We start from the raw sequence: 18,126 nt of genomic DNA, 5'->3' as shown, positions 1-18,126 counted from the left end.
TTGGACTTTATGTATGATTTGCCATTAAAAATAACAGTGCAAAGCAGCCTTTTAAACTTGCCGGGGCAGTGACAAGCGCCTCTCATTGCTGCTCTCAGTTATGTGACACGGACTCTGAACGAAAACGCGTTGTGGAAACGCGTTGGCCTAGTACTTTTTGTCCCTCTCTTGCTATTGTAGTTTTTCAAGATGGCGGAACTACATGGAAGCCTCGTCCCATGTATATAAAGATAATAAATTCTTTGTTTACAAGGATAAGGCCGATAATTGGCCATTGAGGACATATTTATAATTGGCCATTGAGGACATATTTATGAATACAAATATTGATTTTAGATAACAAAATACCTAAAAAAGTACACATTGTACCTTTAATGATGTCGGACCGTGTGAAGACACAACGGAGAGGCAATCCAGTCCTAATATGGACACCATGGCACCGGCACCTTTAAACAAGATGAATTTGCACTCTTAAGAGTAAGAGTAGCCTGACTCCGCTCATCCTACATACTTCCACTCAATTTTCATTTTCCTTCAGTACTACGTCTGGGATTTTGCTGTATTCTTTGGTTTTCTCCAGTCAATTGTTTACCGGTGTGGCTGAGAACGATGGCGTTGATGTCATGCGCTAGACCAAATGTTAGCGATTGGTTATGGCAGATCCAGAGTGACTGACTCTGGGCAGATCCAATAGTTCTACACGCCTACAAGAAAGTTAAAGCTTGTCAATGGAGCGAAGCCAGAGTCTATGTACAAATGAAATGTATGAGATTCTGGTGGGACCAGGCTAGCTAAAGGGTCAAAGCAGGAGAGTTTCAAGTAGTGTTAAGAGTTGTTACAATAGTTAAATTCAATTCCATTACTACTCAACACCAATTTCTAATGGACTTTTTAATATGCTACTGAACAAAATCTTTTACTTGTTAAAGTTCAGTATTAAAATTAACACTAAAATTAAAACATGTAGCCAGCTTGTTAAGTCAACTATTTTACAAAGAATTTTTTTTTTTTGAAATATTAAATAATATAATACAATAATAATAACAATTTGAGATAAATATAATTAGCATTGGACACCAATCGTGCCATCTTGTACAGTAAACATAAGTAATAGTTCCTGCTTTTATCAATTGCAAACCAATACAGCCTTACCATTGGATAATAAACTTTTCAATGCAAATTTTAGTGCATTTGAAGTAAATACCAAAATATAGAAGTTTTTTTGTCATTAAATGTATGCCAGAAACAAAATAGTCATCCTGCTCTCCATGAACTCTCATTGTCCTTTAAATAACTTGTGTTCGTTGACCACTAGCTCTAAGGCCACATGTATGGTACATCTACATCCGCATTGTGCGTATTCCGATTTGGAGTTGGGACAAGGGCCCCTGATGGCCCAGCGCTTGAGCAGGTGCAGTGCGTGCACGTGGTCTCTCGGGGGAGCGCAGGGCCTAACGCGGTAAACACGGGACCTATTTAAAGCAAGTAGACCTCTCTCTCTGGCTCTGCTGGCCTCTGCTAGCTGTGTTTCCACAATACCGCACGGCCCCTCGGGACCCCCGCTTGCCAGCCACGCTGTACCAGTCTCCCCTTCTCCAGAGACCCAGGCACCCAGCGCTCGTGCACCCAGATACAGAGAAGAAAGAGAGGGAGATGATGAAAGAGCGCGTCATGGAAGGATGGGAATTAAATCACACAGAACACACAAACAGCCACACAGCTGCTCGCCGATGCCATCACCTGTTCCAGCCCATGGCTCCGCGAGCTGACACGTGAACGTGCGAGTGACGCGTACACACATCGACGTGCAAATATACACGCGTGGCGACATGCTAATGCACACACACACATAGAGACGCACACCTCCTCTTCACACATTAAAACTGTTTTCCTGTCGCTGCCTTGGGGAAATTAAAAATATATTATGGACCTCCAGAGGTTCATGCAAGGAGATGAAGAAAAATAGAGAGGGACACAAATGAGAGAGCGAGACAGACAGCGAGACAAGAACGGAGGGAGAGGAAGACACACAAAAGCACTTGAGGGATAGAGAGATGGATCTCTTGGTTGTGTCCTCCTTTCTAAACTGCCCACTGCATCATGGAGAAAGAGGGCCATTTTGGGGCTGCGATGTAGCCGACGGTCATCATCGCTCCTGTCCTCCTCCCACTCTCCCTCGTTCCCAGTTACCAAACAGGGAATGCATGGCTGAATCCAGCTCAGGTTAGATTCCAGAGGGGACGGAGCATTTGCAGGGGCCAGGAGACTGACTGATTTTTCACTCTGTGTCATCTAACAGATCTTGCCAATCCTCTGGCTCTCTACAGTTGCCTCAGTAGAGCCCAATAAATAAAAAAAATGGGACATTTTGTGCCTGACTGAACCATCGCTTGCCCAATCCGGCCAATGTTGTGTAGTGATTTAAATATGTTACCAAGTTAATAATACCTAGCCGCTTTAAGCAAATCTGTGAGAATGACTTGTGAAAGTCCATCAAAGGAATCAATAAAACAGTGGTTCTCAAACCCCACTCCTGAATGCTCTGAACATTTTTCAGATCATCAGCCCGTTAGGAAAGAGCTCCATAAACTGAACTGAGACTTACAACATGTGCAGAGGAGCGTTGAGAACCACTGCAGTAAAAGCTTTGCACCTTATGCTATCATTGAAACTTGTTGGGCGCCCGTCTTGGCCAGGACTCTCTGTAAGTCAGAAGAGGGACTTTTCCTGGTTAAATAAAGGTGTAAAAAAAAAAAAAAATCTACAGATATGGCGATGAGGAAATAAATGGTCTCATAAAATGATATAGTTTGCAAAAGTTGAATGCATAAATGAAGTTTGTCTGCATTTATTTGATCCAATTCTATTCCATTTTTTCTCAATGTATTATTATATCAGGGTTAGGTGAACATAAAACCAGTCTATTATTCAGGCCATTCTTTGCTTTGATGAGTCGAGCCTTAAACCATGTCATTACATCGTAATTAAAAAATATTTTATTCTTATTTTATTACTGAACTTTATACATTTTGCAGGGCGACTAGTCAAAATATTGGCAAGTAAAAATCTAAACTTCTGTCCCGACTAACAGCCCTGCTCTGTACTCTGACTGCAGCGCATACCTTTTTTTCTCCCTCTTTCATTTTGGCCTCGACAAAAGTTTAACGTGTGCCGAGTTTGACAGTGTAGGCCATTAAGAGGGTCATAAATAGGCCTGGTTCGGCGCCCTGCTGCCAAATAAAACCAGAACACAACAGCTCCCTTTCTGCCTAAGGAATACACAGGTGACCAAAAAGCTCACATTACGGGTGAGCTCACAATGACTCGCCCAGTGTGGGTGAGACCAAGGGAGAACAGACAGAGCCATCCGATTGGCTGCGTTAAGAGGTCCTGCAGGCCCACCAATAGCTGAGGGAGGAAATGAATAAAATAATTCAATTCAAGACCATTACAGCCCCTATCGGCCAGAGCACGGGGATATGAGCAGCCTTTTTCCACAATGAATCATAGTCGGGGACGAACACACACAAATTGGGTGCTTGTATGTGTCAGTGTGTGTGTGTGTTTGATAATGTACTTGATCCCACCAAATGTGCGTCAGACGATGTCCTATATGTTGACAAAGCAAAGTCTCTAGAGCTATTGTTTCAAAGTGTCTGGGTGTGTGTGCGTGTATGCATCCAAAAGCACAGCTCCGGTTCCTTGACAGGAAGCAGGAAAAACAATGCTCAACTTCACAGCTCTGATGGCACTTATAAAAAACAATTCCCCCTCCCTGTTCTGTCTTTCGAAAAATGACAAGCGTCTGCATCTGTCTCAATAAACTCTCTCTCTCTCTCCTCTTTTTCCTTTCCTTCGACCAACCCCCCTCCCCAACTCCCTCCACACCACCATCTCTTCGAGTCTCCAGTGTCAGACCTGGCTCATTTTCTCTCTTTTCTCCTTTCCTTCTCTTGTTCCCCTCTGGGCCAGGGAGGGACGGGTTGTTTTTCTATCTCAGGGAGCACGGGGTGGAGAGAGAGAGAGAGAGAGAGAGAGAAAGAGAGAGAGGGAAACAGGGGGTGTACCTCCGGCCCGTTCCCCCAGCGGGACAGACCGAAGGGGCCTCAATCAGGTCCTCTGGGGCCTGCGGGTGGGGGGGTGCTCTAACTCTTTCCTTTAACCTCTCCAACCCCCAACTATAACCCCCCCCCCCCCCCCCCCCCGCACTCGCTCCAAACTCAGTACACATTTTCCACCGAGGAGAGGGGTGGGGGAAATGAAGTGAATTTAATACCAGGAAAAGCCTGCCAGTGTCCTTGTCGACATCATCTCCTAGGGAATAAAGGGAAGGAAGGTTTTTTTATCTTTTTAAATAAGAGATGGCGAGCGGCCCCCTGAGCCCCAGCACAGCAGCACAAACAAACACAGGAGAGAGTATGAAAAGGGGGAAGGGATTGAGAGAAAGAAAAAAGGGAGACAAAGAGGAAAGAGAAAAGAAGAAAGAAGAGGTGATGCGGAATGCGACCAAGTCCACCCGGAACGGAGGTGGGAAAAAAAAAAGTCTGATTAGTGCAAGCAAATGGGGTTACGGCACAAGAAATGAAGAAGAGAGGGATGGAGGGAGGAGTCGAGGAGGAGAGGCAGGGAGGAAGAGCGGAGGGTTTAGCGAGAGCCCTGGGACTCCCCTTCCTGCTGTATCTCACACACGCAGCACTTTGCAGCCACCCAGGACCTAAGTCAGCACCCCTGCAGCACTCCCTCAGGGCCGGTTAGGAGGGACCCACGTCATCCCCTTGGGCCCCCGGGGGCCTCTCTTTCTTACTCCCTTCACTCTGCTGAGCTCACCAAGATCCAACACGCACATGCAAATACTTAGAAATGCACAAATACAACTAAAACACTCTGACTTTAGTGATTTAAATACGCTAATAACCAATAAGATAACAATATAGGCTATATATTTTTACATTTACATTCATTCATTTAGCTGACGCTTTTATCCAAAGCGACTTACAATTGCTATACATGTCAGAGGTCCCACGCTTCTGGAGCAACTAGGGGTTAAGTCTCTTGCTCAGGGACACATTGGTGTCTCGCAGTGGATTCGAACCTGGGTCTCTCACACCAAAGGTATGTGTCTTATACACTGCACATCACCACCACCTGAAGAAAATCAAGCAGATTCTTATATGTTTTTACTTAGGCTCCTTTGAAAAAACTTACTGATAGGGATAGAAGAAAGATAACATGAAATCATGGCCCCAAATGCACGTCAACAACATAAGCACAAGTCCCCGATGCTATGCTACAGATCCCACAAATATTCATTATGTTAAAAAAAAATGATCAAAACTTATTGGCCTAGTCTCATTTACTGTTGGACAGTGAAATTTCCAAAGCAATTCCAGTCATTTCAATAGTAATCCGCGAGATAAGGAATTTCCCACGTTTACTAACAGAAAGCTGTTTGGTTTAAAGGGATACTCCACTTGAAATAGGCTCATTTTACAACTCCCCCAGAGTTAAACAGTTCGGTTTTAACATTTTCAAATCCATTCAGCCGATTTTCTGATTTTTAGACAATATCAGTAACCAGACAGTTTCTGGTCTCATTGACTTTCATAGTATATTTTTTTTCCTACTATGGAAGTCAATGAGACCAGAAACTGTCTGGTTACTGATATTCTTCTAAAAATCAGAAACTCGACTGAATGGATTCGTGATTGGTAAAACTCAACTGTTTAACTCTGGGGGAGTTGTAAAATAAGCATATTTCCAAAAAAAAAAAGTGGAGTATCCCTTTAAAAGTGACTTTTGTGTGAGCTGCGCTTCATACATTGGTACACTATTGACAATAGACAATGGACATTTATTTGCTTGCAAAATTTCACTAAGATCGGACCTTTAAAAATTGGTATGAAAATCTATCCATTTTCTAAACACGTTATTGATATTTCTATGAATGAAGTTTTTATTTTTTATTTTTTCAATTCGTAATTCTCTCTGATGTTGTATACCAGACTTCTCCAATCATTTTCTCTGCTTAAACCCAGCCCATTTCTTACAATCAACTGCAAGCTTGCATTCAGATCTCCCCCAACGTCATGCCTTTAACTTGAAATCACAATTAAATATTACATTTTGAATACACTTTCCACCTTTTATTCTCAACGTTTTATCAATATAACTTGCTTCCTTTTTGACCATCATCGCCAAGACCTTCATTTTCTCAAATCCACTCTGTTCCTTCCTGCCACTAACCCATCATAAAGAACCACTTTTCAGAAACCAATTAAATCTCAAAGGGTGAAATCACACCCCGCCCTACTTTTTCCCCCCCTTGCTGAATATCCTGTATCATTCAGAAATACTATGATAACTTATACAAGCAAGGAATAATTAATTCATAATCCAAAAAAATGCAAAGCTGTATTTTTATTGGATAATGTCCAGTCAAAAACACAGCTTTGTTGATGGTGCGGTAATGTTTTCACTCCCTGAAAACGCTCAAGTAGAGAAAATGGATTCTGAGGTAACACGGTGAAAAGCAAAATATAATTTTCAGAAAGATACATGATCTAAAACAGCCCGTTTGGATTCAGCGTCAAGTCATGCGATATTACATTCGGATTGCGGCAAAGTGCCTTTATGCTCAGACAGGAAGCGCCGCTAAGCTTCCAGTCCAGCTTGCACCTGGACGCCACCCTCTTGTGTCTTATATAAAAACTCTCCCTCTTTCCCTCCTTACTTCCCTCCCTCTGTGCGCAGAGCTGCAGACCATGTGGAATTGATATTAGAGATTGTGATGCAGCAGGTCGTCTCCGAGGGAGCAGGGGGTTGGATGTATCGTGCAAGACGCCACGCTAGCGAAATCATACCTGTCTGAACAGAGGAGTCCCAACCACTGCCGCACTCTGTAGATTCAGCCTCTTCCACTGCTACCGAAAAAGAGAGAGAGAGAGCGCGTATTAGAGTGCTTGTGTAGTCAAATCGCACATTTTTGAGCACACAAACAGGAGCGTGCCACATAAACAGCGGCCCATCATGAGTCTATGATGCGTTCGATCTGATTGTTGGATGCACATAAAAGGGATCTGTTGTGTGTAAGTGCTCTTTGTTTGTCTATGTGCTAATTTTGGAGGTGCAAAAACAGGTAACAGGAGGCAGTGAGATGAGAGGTGGAATGTGTGATAAAGGTTTTCCTGGGCATAGTCAAGGAAGGAAGCCCCACTGGCACACAAACAGGAAGCAGCAGTGTTCATGACACAATAAGAACTTGGACACACACACACACACACACATTACCGGTCTCTACAAAACTCCTTGTAGCATGGAAGCACTTTGGCACACAGTCTAGAATGGAAACACACTTTAACTTTACAAAAACAGTCTGTAATTTGCGTAACCTATCCACATATTTGACGATAGAGGCATCAGTGCATGAAGGAATATGCCAAATCTTAGGTGTAGAAGTCTTCACACTCAGCGAACAATGTCCATGAAGATAAGGAACAAAAAGCAGGAAAGATAAACATCAACGATGAGGTTCAAAAGAGGCTAAGACACTAATTAAGTTATCATGAAGATTTAGAGCGTTAATAAAGACAAAATGAAATGTCTATCATTATTTACTCACCCTTATGTTGTTTTATTGGTGCGATTGTTCACGCTGCTCTTTTTCAATTCTATGAAAGTAAATTGGGACTGGAGAGGTCAAGCCTTAAATAAAAAAGTTAAAATAATAAAATAAATAATTACTTAAAAAACTAAATGTTGATATAATGTGCTTTAGGGAGATTTTAACGAATAAAACCAAAGTTTTGTAATATTCCACAATTAAAGCATGGCCTTTTATTTTTTCTAAAATTTTATTGTTTTTTTTATTTGCCATCTTCAAGCTCTTCACATAAGCTTTCACTATATGTGGCCCTCCAGTCAGCACATTCTGCATATTATCATTTGCAAGTTGCTTTCCCTTTCAGTGTCTGCTACATAAATGCGTAAAATCTTTTGTGGAAGAATGAAAGTCATACAAGTTAAGAGTGATATGACAGACATTTAATTTTTGTGTGAGCGGTTTCTTTAAATAGAGTTTTTATGTGAGAATAGAAACAAAAGTGGGAACAAGAAAGACAGAGAGAGCCAGAGAAAGCACAAGAGAGAGACTGAATCTGCTCTGTGTAAAGGAAATTGTGGTTAGATATGCTCCCACTGGCATTGGGCATCACTGCAGTCTCACTAAACCCACTTCCTCTCAGGAAAAGACTCTCAGAGAAAGAGGGGATAAAATGAGAGACAAAAGAAGAGAAAGACAGAGACACAGACGGGGAGAGAGAGACAGAGAGAGAGAGAGAGAGAGGCAGGAACTGCACTATCCCTGACAGCCATACTGCATTCCTTCCACATTATCAGTTCCTTAATTACACACAGACTCTCTCTTTCTCTCAAATATGAGCAAACCACTGCAGAAAGTGCTGTCTGAGCCACCGTACACTGCTCTCGTCGAGGCTGCTCCCAGCAGGGTGGTCGGTGTGAACTGACTCCCCTACCAGCCTCCCTATTCCATATTCTACTCCCAAGCCAAGGCCAACAGCCCCCTGTTTTCCCTCTCAGAACTGCGGAATATCAGGACCGCAGACACTCCAGCCAGGAGTTCCAGAGTAAAGCCTGCCGTCGAGGCCAGAGGAGCCAAGCCAGGTCAGAATGACTGGCCTGTTACCGGACGCCAAGCGCTAGAGCCCAGAAACAACAGAAGGCCTTTGCTAAAAGGACACTGAGGTCTTCTCTTCCACTCCTTTCAAAGTCAAGGGATACATACGTCACATCTCTCTTTCCCTTTCTCTTGTCCTTTGTTTCAAAGTCTCTCACATTTTCCACCTCCCTTACTCAATTGTACAGGCTTAAATGACGTTTGCCTTGATTTTTGCATCTGTTTATTCTCGTTCCACTGTGGAGGCAGTGCTGCTGGGTAGAACTAGAATGCCTTTAATTCATAAACAGATTTAAAAAAATGAAGTGCTTGGTTCATCCTCAAAATATGGTGACAAACATGTCCCTTGAGTTTTCTGTCATGAAGAAAGTCATCATTGTGTAACCTAAAATAAACTATGTTTGAAACTATATTGTTTTGCATATGAAATAAATAATAATGGTAATAATCTATTATAATAATCTATTAAGATAAAAAAAAAACTTCTAGCACTTTTTATATAACTCTAAGGAGGTCGCACACCGGACGAGAAGCACAGCGCTGCGTCGCACAGCGCCATGTCTTTAAAATTCAAACACATTATTCTCTATGAGTGTGTACATACACCGGCGGCGCCATTTGTCGTCTGTCTGCGGCACCCAGCTACGGCTCAGGACCTTGTTCAAAACCCTGCCGCGCCACAGAGCACCATTTGCATAGTTTTATATTCAATTTACATTTATTTGTCTCAAATCGTTGTTAATGTACATGGCTTCACCGTGTGCTGTTTACACACGGGTTAGCGAAACGCTAGCTAAATAAATACTATTGTATTTTGTGACATTTGCCTATACTGTACAACGGATAACGTTACAACAAAATAACAGACTTAAAGGGATACTCCACTTTTTTGGGAAATAGGCTCATTTTACCACTCCCTCAGAGTTAAAAAGTTGGGTTTTACCGTTTTCGAATGTATTTAGCCAATTTTTTTATATTTAGAAGAATATCAGTAACCAGACGGTTTCTGGTCTCATTGACTTCCATAGTATATTTTTTTTTCTACTATGGAAGTCAATGAGACCAGAAACTGTCTGGTTACTGATAATCTTCTAAATATCAGAAAATCGTCTGAATGGATTTGTAAACGGTAAAACTCAACAGTTTAACTCTGGGAAGGTGGTAAAATGAGCCTATTTCCAAAAAAAAGTGGAGTATCCCTTTAATGTGATAGACACTTTTACTCGTTTAACGTTCAAACATAAGCTATTATTCAATCAACATAAAAAAAAAAAATAAATCAAGTTAAAACCCACACAACGTGCAGCTCTTCTACAAGGAGTTGATTCAAAATTGAGCTTGCGTGGCGCGGCGCTTCTCGTCCGGTGTGCGACCCCCTTAAGTTCTGCAAACAGAGCTAAACAAAACATGGATCGGCGTATACGTCAGCGTGTTCCAGGTCCTGCTAATATCCAGAAACTTCGCACAGCCAGTGAATAGACAAACATTCCCCATTCACAATCAAAACCTGATCAACTCTAAGCGAAGGAGATGTGTTGCACTGCGTGAGGCAAATGGTGGTCACACTAAATACTGACTGGATACTCAGACCCTTATGAGATTTACTTAGTTAAAGAATTGCATGTCTGTTTACACTGGAATGTGCTCACTCACCAGGTTTTTGAGAGAGGAAACCAACATATATTTACTCTTTTAGCTGACCAAGACAGCCGAGGTCACTGGGGTCACTTGAGCCTGTCGCCTATGTGACCACTTCTCAGTTAAAGCATTTACTTTACTTTTCATCTTCAAGCACTAGAGAATAATGACAAATAATCTCTGAACCTCACACAGAGAGAAAGAACATGTTATCAGTATGCTTTGGGAAAGTTTCCTGATTAGAACAAGAGCTAAACCAACTTCAACCTTGAAGAAGCTGTGTATCTGTGTGTGTGTACATTAGTATTGTTTGTTACAGATCCAGTATTGATGAGGTAAACAACTGGAACCAAAGGGCATCGACAATTTGGATCCTAGAAACTAGGTTTCACTTCGTGCCTAAAGTCTGGATCCTGGTGTCACCAGGATAATCAATGAAGATATGATTCTGCATATCAGATATGCTTCTGCTTATCAGTCCATATGTGGAAAATCTCTAAGATTATCTATTTCTTGACCAATCAGAATCATTCAACCTGAAGTAATGATGTAGCTTAGTTACCTGTGAAAAGTATAATTGCTGTGGAATTTACATTTATGCATTTAAGCGACTTGCATTGCATTGCAAGCTACACATTTACAGTACATTCTCATCAGATCTTGCTTTCCCTGGGAATCGAACCCATGACCTTGGCGTTGGAACCATTTGAGCTACAGGAAAGCTGAACATATGGCAATTGCTTAATGTGGCTCTAAATAGTATGAATCTAACCAACACTGCTAAGATATGCTCTCTCAACATCTCTTCCCTTCAGTGCAGGATTGTATTTGTGTGTCCTGTTCTTTCTCTGTTCACAGAATAAGTTTGTCTCCCGGCCTGAGCTGATCTGATGCCGTGCTGTACTGTTTATCAGGGGAGATATCATGCTGCTTTTTCTAGTCAGATCTTGCTCTCTTGTTCTCCACTGTGTAGGGCTGGGCTGCTCTCCCCCTGGCTTTATGGTATGTTCCCGGTAGTCTGTAAGATCCACTATGAGTGCTGCTAGTCATACAAAAAAAAAAAATGCACACACTTACAAACACACACAGAAAGCACAGTATCTCTCCAGAAATGCAGCCTACAATGCAGGTGTTAGGTACAATCAGACTCCCAGTCCCACACTCAGAACAATTCTACCTTCCTTAAGAAAAGATAATTAGGGGTGCTCATTATTGCTCATACTCATGGTTATGAACTTATACAAACCCTCAACCTAGGATTTTGCATCTCTATGTATTTATTTCTTCTGTGGAAAACAAAACTGAAAAACAGTTGTTGTCCATACATTGTCAATGGGGTTCAGTTTTGTTTTACGCTCCTCTGACTATATCCTCAAAATATCTTCTAAAAAAAAGCAAAAAAATGTAAAAAAAAAAAAATGCAAATGCATTTGTTAATGTAAACAAATGAAATCGTGTAAATTGTTACATTATATATTAATTATTATTATATTATTTTATATATTATTATTATTATTGATAATAATAATATTTACTTTATTATACCTATTTACTACTGTAAAATTATTAATAAATCTAACTTTTAAAACAGTGGGGGAGGAAAAAATAACTTATTTTCAAGAAGGGACATTACACTTAGAGGCCAGAATATTAGAAGGTTTAAGGTGGGCTCTTTTAACTTGTGTCTCCGTACTACCCCATGAACACCTGAGCAACCATCCAGAACACCCTATCTAGGTGAAACACCAGAATTCATAGTCCTGAAAGCGAAGCATCACCTAAATCTCAGTCGCACCACGATGAACACTTAAGACTGCTGAACCAGATGAGGGACGTCACGTTCCTGAAGACGAGTCTTCCCAACGGAGGAGGAAAAAACGCTAAATTACTCCCAATCAGAGCACCACTCATCCCCCATTTCCCGCTTCATTAGAGGAAGGATATTGGAGTGTAGTCAGGCAGAGAGAAAGAGCGCAGGAGTGCGGAGGAGGAAGAGGGTTACGGTAGACAAATGCCCTACGTCTTCTCAAACACACACACACACACACACACAGAGAGACAGCTCCTTTCAGCCCCAGGCTTCAGCACAACAGCACCACACACAGTTGAGTCCCGATCCCCATCTAAAAACAAAGCTGCCGGCGGCATTGGCAGACCTCTGCCTCCTACACACTACTGCACTGCACTGGGCTCGAGCCAAGTAAGACATACTAACTTGCTCTCTGTCTCACACACAGAGAGAGAGTGAGCTACAACTCCAGACCCACAGTGAAGTCAACGGTCAGAAATATCAGTGAATGAGCAGATATGAAAGTGATTGCAGATGCTACAGAATATAAATTATCACTATAATAAAAACCCAAACACATCAAGGTGTGGCTCGCGCTCAACTACAGGGATGGGCCGTACAGCTGCGGACAACTGGACTACAGATGGCCATCGGTACACAAACTCTCCAACCCTCTTTAAAAGACAAGTTTTAAACATAAAACCCAAGAGGATATTAAGACCTCACACTAGGATCCGCACAGCCAAACACAACCCCGCATGGAAAGAAACAAAAGAAGAGGGCGATTGGGAGAAGAACAGAAAAAAAGTCATTAGAAGGAGTTTTAAAAGCAGCATTCTATTAAAAGCCTCTTCCCGCTCTCCCTCATTAGCTGAGCATATTTATTTCTGTGTATCTTGTTGTCTTCATCCCCTGGCACACTGTGTGCGAAAAGCGCTGCTGTTGTGAACTGAGACGTGGCGGGGGGGCTTCAGCCATAGGAAGTGTGAGATGATGGAGAATGTGAGATATAACTGGTTCCATGTGATTGTCAACTGTCAGCTATCCACCAATCAACTTCCAGAGACACAAAGTAGTGAATACTTCTACTAGTGCAAACTAGTTGTAGTGACAGACTGATAAATACACATTTTCTGGCAAAATTAACAGGGATGCACCAATATTACAATTTTGGCCAGTACAGAGAAGTCCATATAGCTGATAAATGATGATTTTAAAAGTCTGTACAATGTACAGTATAAAACATGGATAATAATTTTGAGATTTGGAAATGATTATATTTAACTGTGTTTTTAAAGATTAACTTTATTTGAGCATTAGATGATGGCAACGGTAATATAAAAATAAAAATAGAGGAACAGATCTTGCACAATTAAATACCCAATATCAAACAATAAATTAAAAACATCTCTAATATCAGTCAATAATTTGACAAATATATTGTGCATCCCTACAAGAATTTTAATTGTGACTAAATATTGACAAATTAAGTCTTAAATTTTAAATGTTATGTACAGGAATGTCATATTTGCAAAAAAAATTTAAAGCTACATTAACATTCGAAAGTTAAGGGTGAGTAGGATTTTAAATGTTCACCAAGTCCGCAGAAATTGAATATTGATTATATTTAAAATGTCATTTCTCTTGTGATAGCAAAGCCGAATATTCAGAGTCATTGCTTCAGTCTTCAGTGCCACATGATCCATCAGAAATCATTCTAATATGCTGATTTTCAGCTCAAGAAACTTTATTATTATTTATCAAGTTGAAATCAGTTGTACTGCTTAATATTTTCCTGGAAACCACAATAAAAAAATAAAAAAACAGGATTCTTTGATAAATAGAAAGTTCAAAAGAACAGCATTTCATTTTTTAAATATTAATCTTTTGCAAAGCCTAAATGTCTTTACTGTCACTTTTGAATCAACTGAATGAATCCTGATTCTTGCTGAATTAAAGTATACATTTCTTTTAAACTATAGTGTATACAGAAGTATTGTATTCCCAATATCGGTCTACCACTAAAAATCTAGTGCATAACTCATTTGTGCGCTAGAAAGGAAAGCTGCACATTGCAGGCACTGACAATGCTTCCTTCCTCCAGAACAGCTCCTGCTTGTAAAAGCTTTATACAGTGGGGTGCACATTCTAATGATAACAGCATGTTTTAAATGTTACCTTGGATACTCTCAGTTTCCTTAACATGCTCGAGAGCTGCACAGGAGCTGGATGGAGAAATAGAGATTGACGCTGTGCCTCCATTTCAAGATCCAAAATGGACACTGCTGACCAGATCATTTGCATGCTTTTACATACTGTGACCTCCCAGGTCTGTAACCGTACATAAAACTGGACCTTATCATGCTATAAGGTGAGCACATTTCAGAAAACTGGTGACATTTTAAGTTTATCTATGAAAAATGGAAGACAATTCAGTTTTGTGCCCACACTTTGTGTCCACTGGCACAGTCATATGACAGAGAAAGCTACGAAGATAAGATCAGAATTGCAATAATGAACTAATATATATTTTTAAAATGTACAAATGAATAAATTTCCACATTCTCAGATCAGCCTAAGTAAATAATATATGTAATATGCAATCATATTCTGTCATTTTTATTAATAGCTGTATAACCTCACAGATAAGAAGGGGTTAATAAATAATCAGCATCCTGGGGAAATCTCCCCCCTTTTAGCACCATTGCAGGGGTGGACTGCTGTTTCTTTTTCCATTTAAACTATTATTTAAAAGAAGAAAGAAAGAGGAAAAAACACATTTCCCCCAAGGGCCATCTTCAAACTCCCTCACTACATCTCACTCACACACACACAAATCCTTGACACAATTTATTTCTATATTATTGAAATTCCTCCTCAGTTAATTACTGCTGTGTTGGAGTGAGCATGCAGCGTTATTTGCATTTCTGGGTCCTGTTAAGCAATGTTAAACAGCACAGCCACCACACACACATACACACACACACACACAGACAAATATATCTGAGTGTAGCTGACGGCAACACAGTGATCAGCGTAGCAGAGCGGAGAATAGGACGAGGGTAGAGATCAAACAAGCGCGTCGTAACAACATGGCAAACACAACGCTCGCATTTAGCCGCCAAAACTCTTGCCAGCCGGTGGGAGAATGACACAGCCTTTAATTGTTTTCAAAATGAGCACTTTAAATTAACAACGGGCGATGCTTATCTACCAAAATAACAAGGGTATGGGGAAATCACAATAAGTATGCACAAATTAACATACATGTTTCTATCTGTACTTGTAAAAGGTCTGGCTTGTCTAATATCCGTGTCACTAGTGTCAAAAAAAAAAATATATTGTTTCAAAATCAGGTCTGCCATTGTTCGGCCAAAGAGATAATACTGCCCCAAACTTACACCACTGGTTGAGCCAGACTTGGTGGTTGTGATTCTCAAACAAACAGTAACGTTTTGATAGCGCTACAGAGAAATAAATATACTTTTCAGAGGAAAAAAACACCATATGCACAATGGTGAAACTCAAATTTCACAAAAATACTATTTAAAAAAGGGACTTATTGTGTGTTTGTTTACATACATAGGCCTAGGTCATTTTTTATATAAGTCTATTTAACTACTTCTGTTGAAATCACAACATTAAAAGTTCCAGTAGCGTCAGATCTTCCATATTGTGACATATCCGGATTAAAACGGATTATTGAAAAAAAAAAATGCAGCGTGGTTATTTGTTTATACCCATCGGTTGTTTGACTTGAAGGAGGCAACTCTGAATGGGAACTTGCAGTCAATTGTAAGAAAGGGACCATTTTGAAGTGGACAAAATGATTGGAAAAGTCTGGCATACATCACAAAAGCCCCTTTCACACAGCACATTGATCCCGGGAAATTGCCAGAATCTGTGTAAACGCAAACACAACCCGGGATTGACACCGGCATCGATGCCGGGTTGGGGACCTAGTAACTAGGGTTGGGTATCGTTTGAATTTGAACGATTCTGATTCTGATTCCGATTCCGATTCCTTGTTTCGATTCCGGTTCCTGACGATTCTCGATTCCGATTCTTTTAAGAGGCAGGGTCAAAAAAGTTTAACTAACCTTGCTAACCAACGGTCTTTCTGAAGGAAATAATCCTTTCTGAAGGAAATACTCCTGTCACAAATACTCCTTTTGTCACAAATTTTGCATTTTGCCGAGATTTCGTTATTTTTAGAAAAGTGAAGCCACACTTTGGATCGCCGACGTAAGGTACTCATGTTCGACTTGCGCGGTTATGGCAACACTTCCGGTAGACGCTTCTTCGTTGGTGTTGTTCAGCGGTTTCTTCTTCCGCTCGGCGGACTGTGAATATCGAAACTAGGAATCGAAATTTTAACTTTTGAACGATTCCGGGAAAAACAAAAAGTTAGTCTCGGTTCCAATCGATACTCGATTCTCGATACCCAACCCTACTAGTAACATTGCCGGAATCAGTCCCGGAACGCGTGCTGTGTGAACAAAAGCCAGGACCAATGTGCGACTCTGTTGCTCTTAGAAGAAAGTTTGTGTTCGTCATCAACAAAGAAAGGACAAACAAATGTCTCCAAACTGGAACGAAGCAGAGCAGCTGAAGCTGAGATCGTTCACTAGCTTTGTGGCACGTTATGCGCGTGTACATGTTTTCGACGCGTACGTTACACGTCATGTGTCTTTACAGGATTTTTACGGGTTGTGTGTGAACGCACTCACAGATCCCGGCAAATCACTGACAGTGTGAATGAGCCGTAATCAAACAATCCCGGGACAAATGCCATGTCACATTATCCGTGTATTTTCCGGAATCTCTGTGTGAAAGCGGCTCAAGAAAGAAGTCAGTCATCTCAGTAAGATGCATGTGGAAAATACATTTTGTGTGAAATGTAGTGAATAAAAACACTTATTGAGGCATTGTGGTCACAACAAGAGTTCAAATCTAGCTCACAATATATTTCCTGATTCCTGCTCAAAAATTATTTAAAGGAAAAGAAAGAACAAACCGGCAATTGTTGCTACGGCCGTTTATATAATGTAGTGCTATACAAAAAGAAAGCAGGTGTGGATAGCTGTCCGCAAAAGGCTCGACAAGCATGAAACTCGCCTTTTGGACATAACCACGGCAAGAAAAATAGGAAACTTGAGGTGAATCCTGTTAGCATCTGTTTATATAACCCTTGCCGTTGTGACTGGCAGGATTACCAGAACACACTGCTCCTGAACCGAAGAGGAATTCCGTCAGGATCCGCTGCGTTATCAAATCAGGGACGCGTTTCACCGCAAGTGAGAGATTCCGACAACGAGGAAACGCTGCGCATACAAAGAACGAGATCCCATCTCTTAACCCAGTGAGAAGAAACACACTCGCCCTCAGACATGATGCTGAGAGGGCCCTTAACGAGCACACACGTATATGCGGACCCTCACACGCGCTCGCCGGCCCCCTGCTTCTCCCAGTAAGGGCCTCACACACTGCAGGTAAAGCTTCAAAGATCTGCATCCCACTGCAGCGCCATGCCAGAAAAGAGAGGGGAGGGAAGAATAAGGAGAAGAAAAAGAAAACGAAAAGAGAGATTGTTATTTAAACAGTCGTGCTAGTAGGGCTTGGATGAATATCAATTTTGAGAGAGACAAAAAGACTAATAGATGGGCGGAGGGAGGCCGAGAATATTATGCAGACGCACCTCAAATGACATTACAATGAAAAGCTCTTGTGGACCACTGTTGGTATGTGTGTTTGACATGGAGAGAAGGATAGAAAGAGAGAGAGATGGAAGGGAAGTGAGTGAGCGAGCGCTCAGAGGGAGTCTCACCTGGGCCCAGCTCTGCTGCAGCCGTCTGCAGGAGATTCAGCTGCAGAATACCTAATGCGTGTGTGGAGGGGCGTGCCGTACAGCCCTGTTACTGGCCCCGGGCCATTCTGTATGATTAAGTCTTCTACACTTAAGGGATAAAGCCTTGCTCTCCTTCTCTCCCACTGGAAGCCATTAGCA

At 41.3% G+C, this 18,126-nt stretch overlaps 1 protein-coding gene across 7 annotated transcripts in view; it reads right to left on the bottom strand.

Moving 5' to 3' along the window:
* znf423 (zinc finger protein 423) overlaps positions 1–18,126 on the bottom strand; it is a 162,847-nt gene that overhangs the window by 126,098 nt on the left and 18,623 nt on the right. For 5 of the 7 annotated variants that reach the window (XM_089116415.1, XM_039693310.2, XM_039693312.2 and 2 more), the window contains exon 2: positions 6,861–6,920. The exons of 1 other annotated variant lie outside the window; for it this stretch is intronic. In XM_089116415.1, the coding sequence (XP_088972541.1) occupies positions 6,861–6,920 (60 nt within the window). The remainder of the gene's footprint in view (positions 1–6,860; positions 6,921–18,126) is intronic. One more of the 7 variants, XM_039693311.2, reaches the window with a different exon arrangement.

This window comes from Pimephales promelas, chromosome 10 (assembly GCF_988280905.1).
Source record: "Pimephales promelas chromosome 10, fPimPro1.hap1.1, whole genome shotgun sequence".
NCBI lineage: Eukaryota > Metazoa > Chordata > Actinopteri > Cypriniformes > Leuciscidae > Pimephales > Pimephales promelas.
This window is presented reverse-complemented; position numbering and strand designations above follow the sequence as displayed.